The following is a 21,183-nucleotide window of genomic DNA, read 5'->3' on the forward strand; positions in this document are numbered from 1 at the left end:
TTTGGAGTTATCCACATCATAATTAATGCACAGGGGCTTGGCCCTAAGAAACCAGGAAAGAAAGAGATAGATTTTAGCTTCACTTTATTAGACAGATATTAATAGGATCAACTAAGCATTAAAAAGATCAACTAAGACACTATTATCTTTCCAAAGGGTTAAGTTAATGGAAGGTGGCTTCCTCGTCAAATGAAGAAACTCTGTGTCTTCTAGACCAAGGTTCTTGGTATGAAACGTTTTTGCCTTGGTCAAACCAGTTGATAAGATCTTATATGTTGAAAATTACTTTTGTAAACAGCAAAAGAAATGTAGAAACAGGATCAATGTGGCCAGTAAAGAGCAGCCATGGGTGGGATGGGGTCTAAGGAGAGCAACAGGGTGCGTGCTGCTGGCTGCTTGTGTGAACAGTTCTCAGAGGCTGCAGGTGGAGTTGATTGGAGTGCAACAAAAATGCTCCCAAGTGCCTTTTATCCTGAAAAGTTAAGGTTGAGGAATTCTTGCACTTAATCTTCAACCCTCCCAGTCACGAAAATCCATTTTGAGGTTATTGTGGATACATAGTTTACAAACAAAACCTCAATTAAGAATATCTCTTGCAGCCTTTAAAACTCAGTCCTCCATTTCAGGAGCTGCAGAATGAAGTGTGTTTTGTTAAATTCCTTGTTCCATTCTGATCAACTAAATGAAATAAAATTAAGACGTCCACCCCTCACAAACAGTGACCTCCAGGTCAGAGGGCAGGGAGAGTGCCATCCTGGCTGCTGTTTTGTTGCCATGGAGCCGCTGACAGCCACAGGCCTGAGACTTGGATGCTGTGCTGAGGCCCAGCTGTGTAGCCTACCCGCCTGCCACAGAAGGACACAGAGCCAGGACTCTCCGGTTGTATTTTTAATGGAGTCAAATCCATGTGGCTTGTATATTTTTTCCTTTAATATTGAGCATTTTGTTTCTTTCTGAGAATGTAATTTGAAACACTATAGAGCCAGTAATCATATAAAAAGTGTACCCATAAAAGCTGTACAGTTTTATACATATTCACAATGTACTTTTGCTGCCTTCTAACGTGTTTCCCCGAAAATAAGACCAGCTCTAATGCGTCTTTTATAGCAAAAATTAATATAAAACCCAGTATTATATTATATAAGACCTGACTTTGTATTATAGTAAAATAAGACTGGGTCTTATATTAATTTTTGCTCCAAAAGACGCATTAGAGCTGATTGTCCGGCTAGGTCTTATTTTCGGGGAAACACGGTATGTAATTTATTTTGCAACATGTTACTGCACAGTTTTAGATACTTATGTACTGTAACATCACTTCAGTTATGTGTAAAGAAGTAAGTTTAAAAAAACAAACAACCTTAGCCCTCAAGAAAGTAAAAAGACAATCCACAGAATGGGAGAAAAATATTTGCTAGTTATATATCTGATAATGTATCTAGAAAATATAAGGAACTCTTACTACTCAACAATAAAAAGACAAATAACCCAATTTAGACATGGATCTGAACAGACATTTCTCCAAAAAACAGAAAAATTGCCAATAAACACACAAAAAGATGTTCAATATAGTAATTAGAGAAATGCAAATCACAAGCACAATGAGTAAGCCAACTATAATTAAAAATAAATTTTAAAAGCTTAAAAAAATAAACCCCAAGATACAACTTACCTACTGCTAGGATGACTATAACCAGAGAGAACAAGTGTTGGTGACAATGTGGAGAACTGGCATCCTCACACACTCCTGGTGGGAAAGGAAAATGCTAGAGCTGCTTTGGAAAACAGACTGTGGGTCTTCAAAGGATTCAACATGGAGTTACCATAGGACCCAGCAATTCCACTCCTAGGTATATACCCGAGAAACGAAAACACATCCACACAAAGTAGTGAACAAAAATGTTTTTAGAGCAGCATTCTTTTTTTTTTCTTCCCCCCTTCTTCTGCGTCCCCCCCCCTCTGGTTCAAGCAGTTGTTTCTCAGTCTAGTTGTGTAGGACACAGCTCCCTGGCCCATGCTGGTGTTATGAGCCGTGTGCTCTCCCTGGCTGAGGCAGTCGGTCGCCAGTCGTCCGTCGGCTGCTCACAGCAGCTCATGGCAGCTCTTGCCGACTGCCAGCCGCTCACGATGGCTGCCAGCTACTCATGCTGATGGTAGCCCAGGCCAGCTTATGCCAACCTCTGGCTGCTCACAGCAGCCCAGCTCCAAGGAGACCTGTTGTTCACAATCTTAGCTGTAGAGGGCGCAGCTCACTGGCCCATGTGGGAATCGAACCAGCAACCTTGGCATTAGGAGCACGGCGCTCCAACCACCTGAGCCACTGGACCGGCCCAGCAACATTATTTTTGATAGCCAAAAGGGAGAAACAACCTAAATGTCCATCATCTGACGCATGAATAAACAAGATATGATATGTTCACATGGAACATTAAGTGGTAATAAAAAGATATGAAGTACTGACACCTGCTACAACATGGATCAAACTTGAAAACATTATGCTAAGTGAAAGAAGTCAGTCACAAAAGACCACATACATAATTCCATTTATCTGAATGACGAGAAGAGACAACTCTATAAACAATATACTTTCTTGAGAGGGAAGTAGTGGTTGCCAGGGGCTGGGCTGGGCTATGGATGGGAGGTGACTGCTGACAGGTAAGGGGTTTACATTTTGGGGTGATAAAGATGTAAAATTGATTGTGGTGATGGTTACTGTCATGCAGAGTCTCTGGTCCTGCTCCTCGCATAAGACACAAGATACGGTGAGTCCAAAATGGAACAACAACGGAGCCACGGATAAGGGGTTTATATCACTATATTCTCGTTGGCGGCTGGGTTGGAGCCACAGGAAGCAGGAGCCACACGATCTGCAACCTGCTGTCCGCTTCTCTGCCAACCAACCAACCCACCAACGTAGCCTCGGCAGTTATACTGTGTTTCCCCGAAAATAAGACCTAGCCAGACAATCAGCTCTAATGCGTCTTCTGGAGCAAAAATTATAGTAAAATAAGTAAAATTTTTATAGTAAAATAAGACCGAGTCTTATATAACATAAGACTGGGTCTCATATTAATTTTTGCTCCAGAAGACGCATTAGAGCTGATTGTCCGGCTAGGTCTTATTTTTTGGGAAACACGGTATTAGTGGCTAACGGCTAACCAGTACCAGCTGATGGCCACCCAGCCACAGCAGATGGCCATCTGATCACAGATGATGGCCATCTAATAACCGAGCCAGCACCTTCCACGTGAGGCTGAGAGCCTGGAAACTGCTCTCTGGGACTCTGTCTCCACAGTTACACAACTCTGAATATATTAAAAACCTATCGGGCCGGCCCGGTGGCTCAGGCGATTGGAGCTCCGTGCTCCTACCTCCGAAGGCGGCCGGTTCGATTCCCACGTGGGCCAGTGGGCTCTCAACCACAAGGTTGCCAGTTCAACTCCTCAAGTCCCGCACGGAATGGTGGGCTCTGCCCCCTGCAACTAAGATCGTACACGGCACCATGAGCTGAGCTGCTGCTGAGCTCCCGGATGGCTCAGTTGGTTGGAGTGTGTCCTGTCAACCATAAGGTTGCCGGTTCGACTCCCGCAAGGGGTGGTGGCTGCGCCCCCTGCAACTAACAACGGCAACTGGACCTGGAGCTGAGCTGCGCCCTCCACAACTAAGACTGAAAGGACAACAGTTACTTGACTTGGAGAAAAGTCCTGGAAGTACACACTGTTCCCCAATAAAGTCCTGTTCCCCTTCCTCAATAAAATCTTAAAAAAAACCCCAAAACTTTCAATTGTATACTTTAAATGAGTGAATCATATGGTATGTGAATTACATCTGAACAAAGCTGTTAATAACAGCAATACAAACAAGACAAAACCTCAGCGCTATTTCAATCGCCTTACCATCCACCACAACCTGGGTTTTCAGCTTTATGGGCTAACCAGTCACATAATTCTCATTATCCCGGCAATCTCACTTTATGTTCCATGAATTTAGAATTTAAAAATCTAAATAGAGGCTGCACTATGGATTAGTTCTGCTTCATTTAGAGAAAAAAGAAATTGCAGGGTATTGTCGGAACAGCTTAAGGAAAATTTCAATCATCCTGAAATATTTCGTAATCTATGAACAATCATGTTTGTTACGTGCTCCCACAGCAAAAATGCTTACTTCCAATCACCATAGAACTTCATAATCTAGTATCTCAAAATCACATTTAATCAGCCTTATATCCAACCTACATACTCCCAATTTTATACATTAAACCTTAATATTCAAGACAAATTTACCACTATGCCAGTGACATGCAATAAAGAAGTGATCTTTCTAGAAGGTTACTGTCCAACTCAATAGCCATTGACCTCAGGTAGGTACTAAGGACTAGATGTGGCTAATCCAAACTGAGATACGTTAGAAGTGCAAAATACACGCTAGATTTTCAAGGCTTAGAACAAAAAGAATGTGAAATATTTAGCATTTTATATTAATTACATGTTGAAATATTTTGGATATATTGGTTTAAATAAAATACAATTAAAATTAATCTCACATCTTTTTACTACTAGAAAATTTTAAATCACATATGTGGCCTCCATTGTATTTCTATTGGACTAGAGAAACACTGAGAGCTTTTGAGGGGCAGTAAATACGCATGAGAAAACAAGAGCTTTGAAGAACTTCTCCCATTATAGTTGACTGCTGCCATCTCTTTTACATACTGTTCACTTGCCAGGAGCCTTGAGCCCAGGTACAAAAGCTGTAACACAAAGTCACCATTGTACTCCTCTGAGAAAACGGATTCATAGGGTCTCGCTAACCATTCTTGCTTCTTGCAGCTGCTGCTTTCATAAGCTCCAGTGCATGCCAGCCAAGAAGGAAAGTTTTTAATTACAGCAGTTAAGACATTTTTTTTTGGATAATTTTCCCATATGGAGCAACAAGGTCACAGAGCCTTAAAGACTGGTTTGACTAAACCTTTGGACAAAGTATTCAGATGAAAGCAAGGGCAGGAAAGAAAGAAAAAAAGATCCTGGTGATGCTGGAGGCAGCTGGACAATGAGAAGCATGAAAGGGAGTTTAAGGAAGAATCCGAGAGTGATCTACCTCCAGTGGGCACTCCTTAAATCGTCAGTTTGAGCCCTGGATCCAGCGGCAGCATAACCCCGTGCCCGTGTTGAACATGCATCACTGAGCATTGGCCTTTAATTGTAAGCATTGCGGGTGTCCCGCCTCATCAGCATGGATGGCTGTGCATCTCGGTGACTGATTTGTTACCTGGGACGGTGCTGTCCAGTGCAGCAGCCGCTGGCCACACACATGGCTCTGAAGCAGCTAAGCCATGGCTGCTGCGACTGAGGAGCTGAATTTTACATTTCAGTTAGCTTGAATTTAAATCAACCACATGTGGCCGGTGGCTGCTGTATTGGCCAGCGCAGGTCTGGCACTCGCTTCCCAGGGTGGTGTGCGCTAGCAGCACAGGCAGCCTCGGGGAGTTTGCGAGCCACGCAGTGTTTCTGACTCCGCTGGGACTCCTGAAATATGCCCCACAGTATAACAAGACTGCTGGTTAATTCCCATGCACATTAGAGTTTGGAAAGCACTCACCTACACTCATTTGAATACCCTGAAACCATAAGATTGTATAAAAAGTTAGCATACACACATATGCATTCACACACACACACACACACCCTTATTTTTTAGTGCAAAATTGGCCACAAAATGCATTCCAGTGCAAATACCAGTTTGTGCAAATTTATACTGCCTGTAACAACTGGTGAACTTTTAAGTACTAATGTGCTATTGCAGCTGTTATCAATTTTTTGGTTGATTCAGGAATCCATTAAAAAAAAGGTTTATTATTAGTATAATGGCTGTCTAGTTATTATCTACAACATGCAATAACAAGTAAAAAGTTGATAGCATGAGTTTGCTTTTTCATTAGTATAATAAATAGTGCTGGTTTTACATTATAATAAAAAATAACGATCCTTCATTATTTCTTTTAGCAAAAATTTAGGAAACGATGACACTTTCATGCTGAGGATGAGGTGGCTGCTTTCAGGCTTTGTCAACTGGCCTCAGAACTTCCCCATTTGTTAAAGTCCCTAGAGTTAGATGGTACGTCCCCAAGTCTCAAAATGGTTCTAAGAATCTGCGTCGAATCATGATTTTCCCACTAGTATTTAAGAAGAGACGTGCACAAACTGGAGCTGGCTAATCCAGCCAGGAAAAGGAACTCATCCCAGAGCCAGAAGTATTTCCCAGAAGAAAACATTTATAAGTTTAGCCTCACTTTTTTTCTGGTAATGCAAATTTATAAATGCAGAACTAGTGAATGCACTGGCAATGGGCAGAGTTAGGTCCCTATTAATAAATAACCTTTTCACTAAGTAGTCTGATGAAAGAGAATAACTTACCAGTACGGGAAAGTACACACAGACCAACAGACGTTTAATAAATTTGGTCTTTGTAGGACAAAAGATTCTACGGAAACTAGCCAGCTAAAAGGGTAATTTACCATGATATTTAATTTTTTTTTTAACCTCCGCAGTGACAGATGTCATTAAAATACAATAACTGAAACAGTTCTCAATCTTGTTTCCACTGCCAGATATGGGACAAATGTCATTCACCCTCCCATGTGTGATGTTCCTGCAGGGTAGCTCTTCGCCATCCCATTCTTTTCCACTCCAGAAAGCACACCGGAAGGCCAGCGAGTGGTGCTATTGTGAGTGACCCGGAATTCAGTCTAACCCGGTCAGTCAGTCATGCGGTTTGATACTCTAGAATATTACCTCACGATGCCTCACACCCGCGCATGACACACCTGTGTCAACACCATTTCTGCGGATCCCTCATTAGCTCCTTGCCTTCATTCAGGGCCAAGATTCACATTTGTAGTTTTAGATAGTTATTTATTAATATAACCAGTAGAAATAAGTTTTTAAAAATATTTATTATATTTGGTTCTAGAAATGATAGAAAATAAAAACTGGTACAATTACGTCACAGACCCTTGGAAAGGTATATTTATCCTCACACCAGAGAAAAGTTTTATGCAATGCCAGAAATGGAAATACCTAGGCTTGTGGTGATAAAACTTAATGCTGCTGATAGGAGGAGCCCTTGTACAATTTTTAAAGTTTTTTTCTCTGCTGTCATTTATTTTGGGGCAAATACCAGTCCAGTGGAAAGAGTTCTGAACATAAAAGGCACCTAGAGTAAAAGTTAGACCTTGACTAATAAAAATAGTTGCACATGTTTACATCAAGAAAAGAGGCCCTATCAATGCAACTCTCTTGCAAGACAATATAAATGCAAAGGTGACTGCAACTGAAAAATCTATAAACACTTACCTGAACCTGATACGTAAGCTAGATAACAACAATCACTTTTGTGTTTATAAATCTATAAGCATGAGTATTATATTTATATTCATAAGTGGAGGGGTGCTCTAATTATTTATTTGTAGTTATGATCTGTTTTGTTGCATTTTCTCTTAAAATGCATTATTGTGTACTCCATTCACGAATGTGTTAAAAATTCCTGTTGTCTTTCAAGAACGTAGCAAAACCTAAAACCGATACTTTAAACCAAAGTCCTTTTGAATTATTAGAAAGCCAGTAAAGCTGACATTTTACTGTGATTTAAGCACCCTGAAATATATTCTGACCAATTTATATTCTCTAAGCTAGAATTAGGATCCTCAGGATTTGTATAGGTGTACAAATATTGCAAATAAAGCTAACAAAAACTTGAAAAAATACGAATAATCTTTTACTACAAAGATCCAAAATCCATGTATGGGTCTGTGCTAAGAGAAAAATGAACAGGAAGCCAGCAAACACTTGTCTGCATTTTCTAGTCTGGGGAACAGGACTCAGCGGAGCCAGGTGGTATTCAGCTGGGTCTGGTTCTTGATGCTGGTATCCATTTTTAGCACTTCGCGAATGGCCATGGTAGCGTAGGTTGAAGGAGGAAGAGAGAAATCCATCTTCAGAGCTCTGTATTTGCCTTCTGCCAGGCAAGAAAGACGAGAACAGTCAGAAAAGTAAGGCAGCTGTCGACCAACTGGGGCAAGTCATAATCTCTATACAAATAAAAGAACTGTGCTGCATTCCTCAGGATTCTATCTCCCACAGGACCTCAGAGAGAGCAGTGGAAGTCAGAGATCTGTGAGTGTTCAACCCAGCTGAATCTCCATGTTAATTCTACCTGGATCTGTCATAAAAAGGGCAGACGACAAAAGAGCACAGGAGAGAAAAGCATCCAAAAATAAAAATAAATAAATAAAATAAAATTAGAGCACAGGGTGAGGACAGACAAAGGAATGGCAACAAGAATTTGACAATGAAGATGTTTTCGATACTTCCTGGATTTTCATTCACCTTTGTTAACTCTCTGTGGGGGTGTGGAGAAAATATTCAATTACCTATAATCGAAACCTTCTCTAACAGCCATTCATTTTTAGTGGGATTTACTGTTTGAACCACTGACCTCCAGCTATACTCATGAAACTAAGATGCCAAAACACAAAATAAAAATCACAGTGGGGGTGAGAGGTACTGGTGATTCTAAGAGGTTTTTTAGAAAATATTTCAAAGTAGACATAGCCCAGATGGCTGAGTAAACTTACCAGAAGCAAAAACTGGTGGTGGCTTCCCTTCTAGGTTGTCCACATCTGTGTTGAAGAGTGGAATTTTAGGATCATCATATGCAACGACTTCCCTTCAAAACATACAAATAAAGAAAAGTGTGAATGTGAACTTCCATAAAAGGTGCTAAGTTGGTCATCATCATTTGTTTAGCAAGGAAAAACACATGGGTCTACTGCAAATAATTCTACGTGGAAATACTTAATAATGGAACAGGGCCCAATTTTATATGTAAGTATTGCCTTTATATTATTATTTAGCCAGGTGACAGAAAATGTTTCCCTAGGATGGAAATTCTTTTACATGCACTTGGTAAGTAGTAAACCTCACTTTGCATAGATGCCACTGAATGAGTCCTAGCATTTCTATCTTCTCCACAGTGGCTATCACCGCTCACAACCCTGTACTCATGAGGACCTGCCCTCTGGAGGCAGAAGGACCAAGTCCAAGCCTCACAACGCTTTCCCACAGTGCCCAGAAGAGGAGGGAAGAGACAATTTCCTGGCAACGGGCAACCAGTTCAGGATTTAATTTTAAAAATTATCAAATAAAGCTTTAGATAATACTAGCTATTAAAGTATTTTTAAATGGGCTAATACAAGTGTCTTTATCTCTAGAAACATATGAAAACCACCAAAGTCGTGTTCAAAACTCACCCTAACTCAACTTACTCAGGATAGCTCGGAAAGGAAATCTCAGTTTTTCAGAAACAGGGAAAAAGTTCATTTTCTGCACATTTCTTCAATAATTTAGTAATGTCAATAAAATATAAACTAAGCCACTTTCACTGTAAATTTGCATTCATTCATTTCCTGATGATTTGAAAAATACCAAAAGTAGCAGTAATAATAGTGGTAATAACTAACACATACGTGCTAGGTTGTAAGCACTGGAAAATATATGTGATGCAGAAGCTTAAAATCTCACATCATAATTCAGTTCTATTTCATTCTAGACTGTTACTCACCAGCTGACATTCTGAGGACGAATAATGATCTTTCGGTAGGCCCCTGATAAGGAATAATCGCGAATTTTGTGTCTCATGTTGTCAATATCAAGATTGTCTGCTGTGAGCATTTCCCTGTAGGCTTCACTAACTAACATAAAATACAAAGATTAGTTGGAATACAGCATGTCAGCAAGCTACCTTGAACTAAATTACAAATAGAATAACATGTAGATTCAGCTGGATTGCCCTAACAAAATTAGCCTCTAATTCTCTGGAATCAAAACGTAGTGACTTACTGACTAGGATTAGGTGTCTCCAGCTTACGTTTGGCCAACTTGTGCGCTATCTTTGCAGCCAGCTACAATATCTGGGATGTAAGGTTCCCAAGCTACTTAAAAAAGGCCATTTCATCAGAAGTTACTAACTACTATTTATACATGCTCAGAGAAGGAGAGGCCACATAGAGAAGTCTCAAACTCTTCTGGCAGAAGGTAGTTCTAAATAAATGTATAAAAATGAAAGACTTGGAAAACCATCTGTCTCACCCTGGCATCTTTCTCCTAACCCCCGAGACAGACATCCTCCCACCTGTGCTTGCACGCGGCCATTTACCGGGAACTACTTTTTTGCGAGGTACGCACTTAGAAAGTGCTTCCTGTTGCAAGCTGAAACCTATCTTCTTGTAACTTCTGTTGGCTGCTTTGGAACACAGCAGATTACTGCCCTTTGCACATGAATCCATAAGTACTGGACCTCTAAGCCACAGTCCCCCCAGGCCAAACCATGGTCCCCTCAACTGTGCCTCCTGCCATTCCTGCATTCCCCACCAAACCCCTATCTGCCTCGGGGTAACAGGCTTACATCCCACAGTAACTAACTCCAGGTACTTTTATGTAGACTATTATCAAACTGAGCCTTTTCTATCTACACATTTGACCTGTGAGCATAAACGTGAGAATTTATATTTAACCCTGTTAATGACCTCTGTGGTTCTTTTTAAACACTTATTTTTCACATAATTAACATTAACTATTTTGGGTTACTCTACTTGCAAAAATGATAAGCAGATTTCTTTATTCAAGTTATTCATAAGAAATGTTAGGTACACCAGGGTCAAGGAAAGCTTCCCTCAGCACACACTTGCCAGCACAACAGGGATCTCTAAATCGAGCTTTGCTGGACACCAAGTGTCCACGTGTTATGAATCCACCCATCCCAGTTTATCACAAGGTTTTCATGAATGCTTTGTCAGAATTTACATTTTAATTGGTACTAGCCCAAGTTTCTGAGAGGTACAAGAAAGAAGAAAAGAATGTTTTGTTTTTCTTTCTTGGAAAGAGGGCAAGTGTGACTCTAAGCATCTCAGGGCCTTCCTTTCGGCTCGTTCCTGGTACTGGTCTCTCAGTTCTCCACTGCGCACCAGCCCAGGACAGGCAGCCCACACCCCTCCCTCATCTACCTCTCTTACGCGTCCTCCCCTCCCCTCCTCTTCTCTTCTCTCCTCCTTTTTCCCACAGTGAAGTCAACCTCACATAAGCATTAAGAGCACAGTTATTCGAGTAAATTAATCAACATGTAACTGGCAGATTACTATTTCACTCTTTTATAAGAACTTGCATTATCAATGTAGGGTGTTAATGCTAATCATTCTATAATTCGTAAAACTCAAGTTACATAATATTTGTAAGTAAAATAATTCTGGCTTCTTGAGAGAAAAAGATGTTCTGACAGGAAAACACCTTCCACAGCCCAGTGCTGGCTAGGAGAGAACTTCTGGGGTCAGTTTCACCAAGCTGGTCCCATGCTCAGAGCTGCTTTCTTTTTTCAAATTTCTAATCGTTGAACAAGAAAAGTTCCAATTCTGCCCCGCCTCCAATGGCATTGGTAACAGAAGTAATTCTTAACAGGCTCTGAGGAATGGGAAATAATGCTAACTTTTCACTTTATACACTTCTGTATAAAGTCAGCTTGCTGACTTTTAAAACACAATGAGCAGATATTACTTACATAGTTAAAAAAAAGATTAAAAAATGTTCAAGAAGAATTATCCATTCACTTTCTCAATGACTCCTTCCAAATCTTTTCCATCCTTAATATGAACTAGTGAATTTCAGAAATTTAAATAAAGCCAATAATGACAACACTAAAAACAATAATACCAGTAACACCGCCACCACCATCTTGTTTCTTAAATGATCCATTTGAACTCATCTCTTTCTCAAGTCTGATGAGTATAAAAATTCTAAAATTACATTTAAAATACTAATTGTTTTCCCTGTTCTCCAATCTTGGCTGCCAGTGGCCTAACTATGTTAGACTCTGTTTTAACTATTTTCCCCATACAGGGAACTCACTTTTATGCTTTGGGTAGATAACATCGAAACCAGGCAAGGGCATTACCACATCATGGATGGAGTAACTATGAACGTCGTCTTCCTCAATATAAGTGGCTGTGGCTACAAATTCACAAATGAATAAGTTAAGAAAAATTAAGGAAATAGACAATTTCATGAGCTCAATTTTCTATAATTCTATACATCTAAGCAGTCAGAAGTGCAAGGTGGTACAGGTTCAGTGGCTCACGAAGCTTAGAAAGAAATTAAGTTGGAATATATACCTTTCTGTCTTTTCTGCCTTACCCAAGAAATAAAAATCATTGACTTAGAAAAAGTAGAAAGTTAAAAAACGTTTATTTCTCAGCTGCACCCTCATTTTATGGGAATCCTTGCTTTTAACAATCAGCTCCTTTTCTTTATTAAACAACACCGTAAAATACTATTTGGAAGTACAACCAATGCCTTAACATAATTAGCACTACAGTGAGATACTGAGATCAGAGTTATAAAATAATTGTATTTCTGAAAAGAAAACAATTTCATGACAAAAAAAATACTGTTTGGATCAACTATAATTAAATATACTGGGAGTGGTGCCAAAAAATGTATACACATGACTTGTATTCATCTTTGTTATCGGTATATATTAAGTATTAAAATTTTAATACTGTTTTTCCTTTCTTGAAATGTATATACATTTTTTTGACACCCTTTGCGTGTATTTTCACAGGATGTAAAGTACAGCACAGGGAATATAGTCAATGGAATTTTAACAGCTATATACGATGTCAGAGGGGTAGTAGACTTGGGGGCGTTATCATTTGGTGAGGGGTGTCAATGTCTACCTAATATGTTGCTCTGTACACCTGAAACTAATAAAAAAATACTATTTGGAAAGTTATCAGAAATGAATGCATTCTGCTAAAGAATGAACAATCAAAAAAACTAGTTGGTATTTAGAGGATAAAATATCGTGGCTCATGGGACATTAAAATACACTGGATGTGATCAATATTGGATGAGGAAAAAATATTAAATCAGGAAAAAAATAACAGATTTATCAGGCACACCTGCAGATGAGCAGGCTGTCTTCAGGTAGAAGAGGACAGCCAGGTATGCCAGAAAAACACGGACTTTGGAAACAAATAGACTTGATGCTGAATGCCAGCTTTTTCTTTTTTAACCATCTGTGGAACCCTGGGCAGGTGACTGAACCCCATCTGAAGAATGGACAGAATACGTTGCAGTAATTTGTGAACCAGAAGCCAGAAGACACGGGTGAAGGGCTTAGCACAGGACAGCACACAGTACTGGCGCAGCAGCAGATGGAGTCGCCTGCGCGTCTGAGGAACGCTTCCGACAGAGAGAGTGCACTAAGTGTCCACCAGATCATGGTCCACGTGTGAAGTGCGCTCCACTCTGGTGCTGACTTGAAGAAACTCTTTAAAACTGGCTGACAACAGCCGAGAGGCTAAGGTACATCCAGAGTACAGAGAAGTATTTGCTAGACCCAGATCAAAGCTTGAAAAGGGATGTTAGATACACCTGGTCCAAATCTTATTCCAGCTGAGAAAATGGAGAGTCAGGCACTTACTCAAATCAGTCATATTAGAGATACAGATCCAAACTAGTCAGTCTAAGCTTACAAACTTACTAAACTAGTCAGTCTTTCCATTTCAAACTTACTACAGAGATCTCTCTCTGTCTTAACTAGTAGCCAGGCTGGATTTTCAGCACTGGACCCTAGTTTGGATGAATAATGATGGCGTCTGCCTTTTTACCTCCTTTGAGAGCCAGGTCCCCTGGAACAGGTTTCAGCCCGTACTCTTCTATTCTCTTGCTCACCATGTTATTCCACACATAGCTTTGATAGCTATGAATATACATTAAGCGATTATTTCTTGGTATCTGGAGGGAAGGGGAAAAAAAACAGGCAAGAAAAAAATATGTATTCTAAATATGAAAGTACTATACTTTCCATGACATCTTTTTAGTGGTGACCCTAGTATAAGAAACTCACACCTTAAACCTCTCATTTTTCTAATAGCCTACAGAAATAGTGACTGATGTGCAGTAACCAATTTTAGAGATGGAACCCTCACACTAATGGGTTTTCAATCGGCTGCAGCTGCAGCAGTTCCCTTTTGCATCCACAATGCAAACATTCATGCAGACAAAGCGAACACTACAGAATTTATACCCTTAATCAACGACACAGGCTTCAAATCCCCAAAATTTAACCTTCAATTATAAACCTAACAGTGCTTTCTCCCCCATAATTTTATGGAAGGAGAAAACCTAAATGATTGAACTGACAACTAATTTCATGAAGAATCCTACTTTTTTTGGTACATCTTGGGGAAGAGCAAGTAAGATGTAAGTTTAAGAGTTAAACTTTCATCTATTCTGGATCATACATACCCAAATACTAGTACAGGCTGCACAAGAGTGGGTACCATGTTGTACCACCATGAAGAAACCAAATCAACACGCAATCATTTAGACCACTTACTGTGCAAACCTCTTACTGAGGCAGGTTACAGTTCTGATGCTGGAGAATGATCAGGAAATGAACTCTATGATGGATTCTGAGTTTCTCAAACACCAAGATAGTTAATTGAAATTACATTTCCCTGGCGATACTATTTTCCACATTAATGCTTTTCTCATTCCCTCAGTGTTAACAATTATGCTGACACTGCAAGAACCCGTCACCAACCCCATCACCATTCACGATCTGAACAAGGATCACTCAGGTAACACACCTCTCAGAGACCGCCAAAAGATCCTTGTTTACCTTTTGCTCTTTCCAAACTTAGTAAATATTTAAAGGTAAACTTTAAAAAGCATTAAACCACCTCAAGTCATTTGCCTGACTTCACAAATCGCACTCACTATGCCAAATGCAGAGACTATATTCTTCATTCCATATTTTGAAAGTCCTCGAAGCAGCTGCCCTTCCACACACCTTTTGACAGGTAGTTTTCTGAGGGCAGCAGCTGGGTCTTTGGTCTTCGCCCATTCTTCCCTGCATCTTACTAAGTACCCCTTTTCGGCTGGGAGGTGAAAAAAAAAAAAAGCCGTGATTAAACAATTTATCCAATAGACAGATTTCTGTAACTTAAAATGCTTCATTAGAGAACACAAATTAGAAAATGCTACTTGTAATACAGGTACTCTGAAAAGCTTCTGCTCATCTGAGAACCACCATCAGAAAGTGAAAAGATGAGAAATGTAGAAAGTTTACAGAACTGGACGGTTTTGTCAATGTATTACCACTCCAGGATTTAAAGCTGGTTACTGTTCATTACCATCGCTGATTCAACACATGACAAAACCTCGGTGGTCCTTTCTTCCTTCTCACTCTTTTCCTACTGTATTGTCAAATTTAATGGGCCACTTGCTTTAAAATTAGATAATTTTATCTCCTTTTCATTTGCAAATGAATAATTACACAAAGTAGGCATAGTCATTTTTATAATTTGCAAATTAGTACTTAAATCCTTTTTCAAATAGTATGATTTTAGAGATACTTTCTGGAAAGTTTTTAACGAACTCTTCAAACTAAAGATTCTCAACATGGTTTTGCCAAGTTTTTATGTTCTATCACAGTATGCTTTTTAACAAATTTACCACAAGTAAAATATGTTTGGATTCCTATGTGTTCAGAGATTTAGTAGCACATAGAGAAAGGGGAATGAATGTATTCATTTATGAATTAATAAATTAGATGAGCCAAGAGCTGAAAACAGGATATAACTTACAAATCTTAAATATACACAAAAACCTGTGAAAAAATAAACTATACTTATTTTACTATAAATTAAAAAAAAAATTCTGAATTAACTACCTTAATTTTCACACATACTTTTATTCAAAGCAATTCTATAAATACCTAGCCATATATTCTATTTTTTCGTAACATGAATGTTAAGTCTCACCTCCAGAACGGGGTTTCAATATTAAATCCATGACTTCAGCCCAGGAGTTTTGTAGTATAGCTCTAAAATTAAACAGCATTTATTTTACTTAATTTTGCATTAAGAGAAATTTTATATGCTCCAATCTGTAGTCAACAAATCATATTAACTTTGTATATTTTATTAAACTTGAAAACTGAAAAACCAGTATGATATAGATTTCAAATTTAAATGCTAAAAGAACTTAAAAGAAAATTAAAAACTGTTATAACATTTAATATCATTTCAGTTTTAAAATTCTATTAAAATAGTATAAATGGGGCTGGCCTGGTGGCTCAGGCGGTTAGAGCTCCATGTTAACTTCGAAGGCTGTCGGTTTGATTCCCACATGGGCCAGTGGGCTCTCTCTCAACCATAAGGTTGCTGGTTCAATTCCTCGACTCCCGCAAGGGATGGTGGGCTGTGTCCCCTGCAACTAAAAAACGGCAACTGGACCTGGAGCTGAGATGCGCCCTCCACAACTAAGACTGAAAGGACAACAACTTGACTTGGAAAAAAAAAAAAAGGCCTGGAAGTACACACTGTTCCCCAATAAAAGTCCTGTTCCCCTTCCCCAATAAAAAAAAAATCTTTAAAAATATAGTATAAATGTTACGTAGTCATGCTTTAAGTTGTTATGCATGGTATTACCTGTATAAATCAAAGTTAAGTCTTTATGTACCAAAACTTATTTGAAATTTCTAAAAAAAATTTCTCCCCCATGTTACAAAAGCCTTCTTGCCTAGGCAAACAGATAAATACAATTTATCCTTCTCTATTATTCTTGCCAAAATGGAAAAATCTTCGTTTTTTGCTGATTATAAATTATACATGCTTCTTAAAGAGTAAACAGTACATAAGAAAGGTTACCTGCTATCTAACCTCTAAGAAATCACATAGTTAACACTTGAGAGTGTATTTTTCAAGACTTTTTTGATTCATCTATAAGTGTGTGGAATTTTCCCTTTAACTTTTATTATCTTTCGCCATACAGAAGTTATATTTTGTGTATCGTATCTGAAAATTTTTTTTAGGTAACACATCTGGTCTTGGAGTCATGCTTAGAAAGGCCTTCCCTATCAAACGAATATAGCAATCCCTCCTATTAATTTTTCTGTTTTTCTAGTTAATTAGGATTTTTATTTTTCACTTTTAAGTTAATCTATAGGGGGTATTTCTGTATATTGAACTGTATGAAGTGCTGTTTAGTATCTACTGATGCGATCATATGGATTTTTAATCTACTAATACAACGAATAGCATTGCATGAATAGATTTCCTAGTGCTGGCCGTCCTGGCAGTCTTGGAACAAGCTGTGCTATATTGATCTTTAAATATGCTCCTGGGTGACACATTTCATGGCCTAGGTCTTCAGCAACACTTCCAAAAAGAGTATAGTAGTAACTCAGGACTAGGCATTGGTCTGCCAGGTATCAGAGAAAAAGACTTCTATGCTCCAAAACCTTTGTGATCTGGAGGCCACATGATTTTATAAATAGTTTTACTGGAGAACAGCTGGGTTCCTTCATTTACATATGGTGGACGGCTGCTTTTGCACTGTCACAGCACAGATGAGTACAGTAGGTCATTTTGTTCAATGTCAATTTGTTGTCATGTTGATGAGAAAAAAAAAATTGCTTCCTGGCTGGTGCCACTGTCTGTGTGGGGTTGGCACATTCTCCCCACGTCTGCGTGGGTTTTCTCTGGGTCTTCCAGTTTCCTTCCACATCCCAAAGATATGCTCACGGGTTACGTGGTGTGTCTACATTGTTCCAAGATGAGTGAGCCCCAGAATGAATGAATGTGGGGATGTGTGTGAGTGCACCCAGTTATGGAAGGACGTCCTGTCCAGGGTGGGTGCCCTCCTGGTACCCTCGGCTGCCAGGAGAGGCTCCAGCCAGCCGTGACCCGAAAATGGAATAAGCAGGTTGGAAAATCATCAACTGACTTTTTATTTATCTTTCTTAAATGTATGTATAGCTCATAGTGATTTCAATGTTTAATATTAGAAGTGTTTGGGGCCTTTATTTTAAAAGTTTGGTGATATTTTTGTGACCAGAGATATGCCGTAGAACTTAACTCATTTATATCAATGAGCCTGTGGTCAAACTGGTGTCATGAGAGGTCTGTGGTATCAAGTACATCCACACTGCTGTGTAACCATCAGGACCACCTGCCTCCACCAGAACGGTTTGCTCTTCTGCAACTGAAATCTGTACACATCAAACGATAACTCCCCATTTCCTCCCACCCCCAGCTCCTGGCAACCACCATTCGACTTTGTCTATGAATTTGAATACTGTAGGAATTTGAATACTGTTAAGAGGAATTAGATAATATTTGTCTTTTTTTGACTGGCTTATTTGACTTAGCAAAAAAATTCAAGGTTTATTCATGTATCAAAATTTTCTTCCTTTTTACGGCTGAATAACATTCCATTATACCTATGTACTATGTTTTGTTTATCCATTCATCTGTTAATAGACATTTGGTTGCTTCCACCTTTTGGCTACTGTGACTAGTGCTCTTATAAACACTGGTGTAAACAAAGGTTGATACAGCCTCCCCTTAAATATTCTGTCCCATAATAGAATTAGTATCTTCACTATCTTTATCAACATCCTCTGACCATTAGCAAGATTGAAAACATTACCTTTTATTATCTAATAATAGTGATTATTAGTTACTACTGTTTTTTTCTTGGCAACAGTTTTTTCTCTGGTTAGTAGGTAAGGTTTAATTTTAAAACGCTACTTTCCAGTTACTGAGCACTTACTATAATCCAAGCATAGAGACAGGTGCTGCATAAACATCACGTCAGCTCGTTTCATCAGCCTGTGAGGTTGGGGTTAACATCTCCATTTACAACTGCGTAATCTAAGGCTCCGAGCTGAAGCCTGACTGCACTGCCTGAGCTCGTACCCTTCACAACACTGCCTCAGAGGTAGAGGAAATGCTACATGACGGATTTTTACCATTTTAAAAACACATGAACAAATGCAACTTCATGTAGTCAGCAGCTGGAAGTCAAGAAAACACCTCTATTCCCAGGACTAGCTGACCAACTCGTGAGCTCCGACAGACCTCCGTAAGCCTCAATTTCATCTTCACTAAAACGAAGGGTTTGACACACAAGGAAGAACATAAACTAAATAATCTCAGATCACTTCCAACTCATAACCCCCACAATTCTAACTCCCATGTGAATGATTACCTTATGTAACATACTCTCTGCGGAACAACAGTATAACATAAGTAGGTTTATGAACTCAAGCATGTACGTATTTGTTTTTGTTGTTGTTTAGCGTTCCCAAGTATTTGTGGACGGGATTCCCACCCTAGGTTACCCTAGAGGGATTTCCTATTAACTAAAAGTGAATCAGCGTTCTTAAAAGAAATTTTACTTCACTAATTACATCCCACAGTGCTTTGTTTAAAGGAGGGGGAAGGGCAGATCCCAGTTTAATAAATTGGCCGGGGCTTCTTAACAGAGATTAGAAACTGCGTCATCTCCGTCAGGCTACTGTGAGTCTGAGGGAACTCTCAGCGACTGCTTACTGATGGGTCACTCACTGAGCCAAGATTTACCCGTAAAAAAAGAAAATAAAAAGGGAATCCCTGAGTGGGCAATCAGGGGTGGGAGAAAAACTTACTTTTCAGGTCATATTTTGAACCCTCATTTATTATTTTACCTTGTGCATGTATTCTCTTAAAACAGAACAAAAATTCGGAGGCTGTGGATCAGGTGGTTATCCAAAGGGATGAGACACCACTGGTTCATTTGGCCCAGGTATGAGGAAATCTTGAAATAATTAAAAACACCACCAACAAAAAACCCTGCTTCTTCTTATGAGAGAGCTCTTTTAGGCAAGAATTACGAAATAAAATACAAACCTTCCAACTTCATACGTGGGGACGGCTGTAGTTCCAAATCTTTGCATTCCGTAGTAGTTAATAAATCCAATCTCCTTGAGAGAGTTCATGGCCTGTTGTACCTGGTCATCAGTTCCTGTTATATTTCTTCAGGGGTCCAAATCATCCGAGGAAAAAGTTTACAGTCAAACACATTCAGGAGTGCACATCATAAAGGACACGGCTTGGCTTCCATTCTGTTCCCTTGTTCCCTGCAGTTTTCTCTCTACTTCCTGAGAACTTTGCCATTTCTTTTTTTAAATTGTGGTAAAATATACACATCAAATTGACCATTTTACCCATTTTTAAGTATGCAATATAGTGGCATTAAGTACACTGACAATCTTGTGCAACTGTCACCACTATCTACTTCCCGAACTTTTTCATTTTCCCAAACTGAAACTTCGCACCCATCCAACAACTCTCCATCCCCCCTCCACCTCCGTCCCAGGTAACAGTGCTTCTACTTTCTGCGTCTATGATTTGCCTATTCCAGGTATCACATAAAAGTGTAATCATAGGCTCTCTGTTTTTTAACACAATATTTAAGGAGATAACGTCTTTCTAAATGTGGTGCTGAGTTTTTAGAGGGACGAGGGTGTTGGTACACATACTCCAGCAGTTTTTGCTCCCCAGTCCTATCAGGCCCCCCTCAGCCTTGCCTTGCTGCTGCGCCTGTTGGTACCAGCTCACCTGGATTAGTAACTGTTCTGTTCAGACTCGAGGTGACCCAGCAAGACCCCCGGTCTGCATTCCAGCTCTTTACCTGAGAACAACAGTGAAGTGATTCCCTTGCAGCTCTCCCAGTTTCAGAGGGCTTTTCTGATAGCTGAAATTCCCCAGCTTAAAGTTCATTAAGCACTTGTTCAAGTGGGCAAGTCTTTGTGCAGTTATTCTACAAAATATAATAAAAAAGGAGCAGAGAGATCATGAAATACTGCTTGACTGAAACAGTCTAGATCACCTTACTACAGAAAACAGCACCTGACTACAGAAAAGGCCAAGTTATGATGGTGGGAAAAGAAAGGTGTGCGGCGGGGGGATGGGCATACTTTCCATGTCCCTCTGGATCATTCCTCTGGCATAATGGTACCTGATCCTACTAGAATCATGTAAGCTGGGCCATGTGAACATTCTTAAAGCCACATGTATTTATATGCTTCCTGATTAGGAATGGAATGGAATCTGTGGAACTTTCTACGTTTTTTGTGAGGGGCAAGGGGATCTCAACACAGAAAACTTGGAACAATACAGAAAACCACCGCGAAAACAACGTATAGTTTTATCACCTGAAAAGAAAATCTGTTAGCATCTAACTTTGAATTTCCTCCCGTTCTTTTTTCTTAAACACACAGTAGATAAAGACACCTACGAGG

The 21,183-nt window shown here is 39.5% G+C and overlaps 1 protein-coding gene across 3 annotated transcripts in view; it reads right to left on the minus strand.

Annotated features, from left to right (window-relative positions):
* Positions 1-6,944: 6,944 nt before the first annotated feature.
* PUS7 (pseudouridine synthase 7) overlaps positions 6,945-21,183 on the minus strand; it is a 49,178-nt gene continuing 34,939 nt past the window's right edge. For all 3 annotated transcript variants that reach the window (XM_033088889.1, XM_033088887.1, XM_033088888.1), the window contains 9 exons: positions 20,574-20,702; positions 19,790-19,915; positions 15,878-15,939; positions 14,832-14,992; positions 13,718-13,844; positions 11,955-12,056; positions 9,619-9,748; positions 8,633-8,724; positions 6,945-8,013 (listed from right to left, as the gene is read on the minus strand). In XM_033088889.1, coding sequence (XP_032944780.1) covers positions 7,877-8,013; positions 8,633-8,724; positions 9,619-9,748; positions 11,955-12,056; positions 13,718-13,844; positions 14,832-14,992; positions 15,878-15,939; positions 19,790-19,915; positions 20,574-20,702 — 1,066 coding nt within the window. In that variant the 3' untranslated portion in view covers positions 6,945-7,876. The remainder of the gene's footprint in view (positions 8,014-8,632; positions 8,725-9,618; positions 9,749-11,954; positions 12,057-13,717; positions 13,845-14,831; positions 14,993-15,877; positions 15,940-19,789; positions 19,916-20,573; positions 20,703-21,183) is intronic.

The sequence above is a fragment of the Rhinolophus ferrumequinum genome, chromosome 20 (genome assembly GCF_004115265.2).
Source record: "Rhinolophus ferrumequinum isolate MPI-CBG mRhiFer1 chromosome 20, mRhiFer1_v1.p, whole genome shotgun sequence".
NCBI lineage: Eukaryota > Metazoa > Chordata > Mammalia > Chiroptera > Rhinolophidae > Rhinolophus > Rhinolophus ferrumequinum.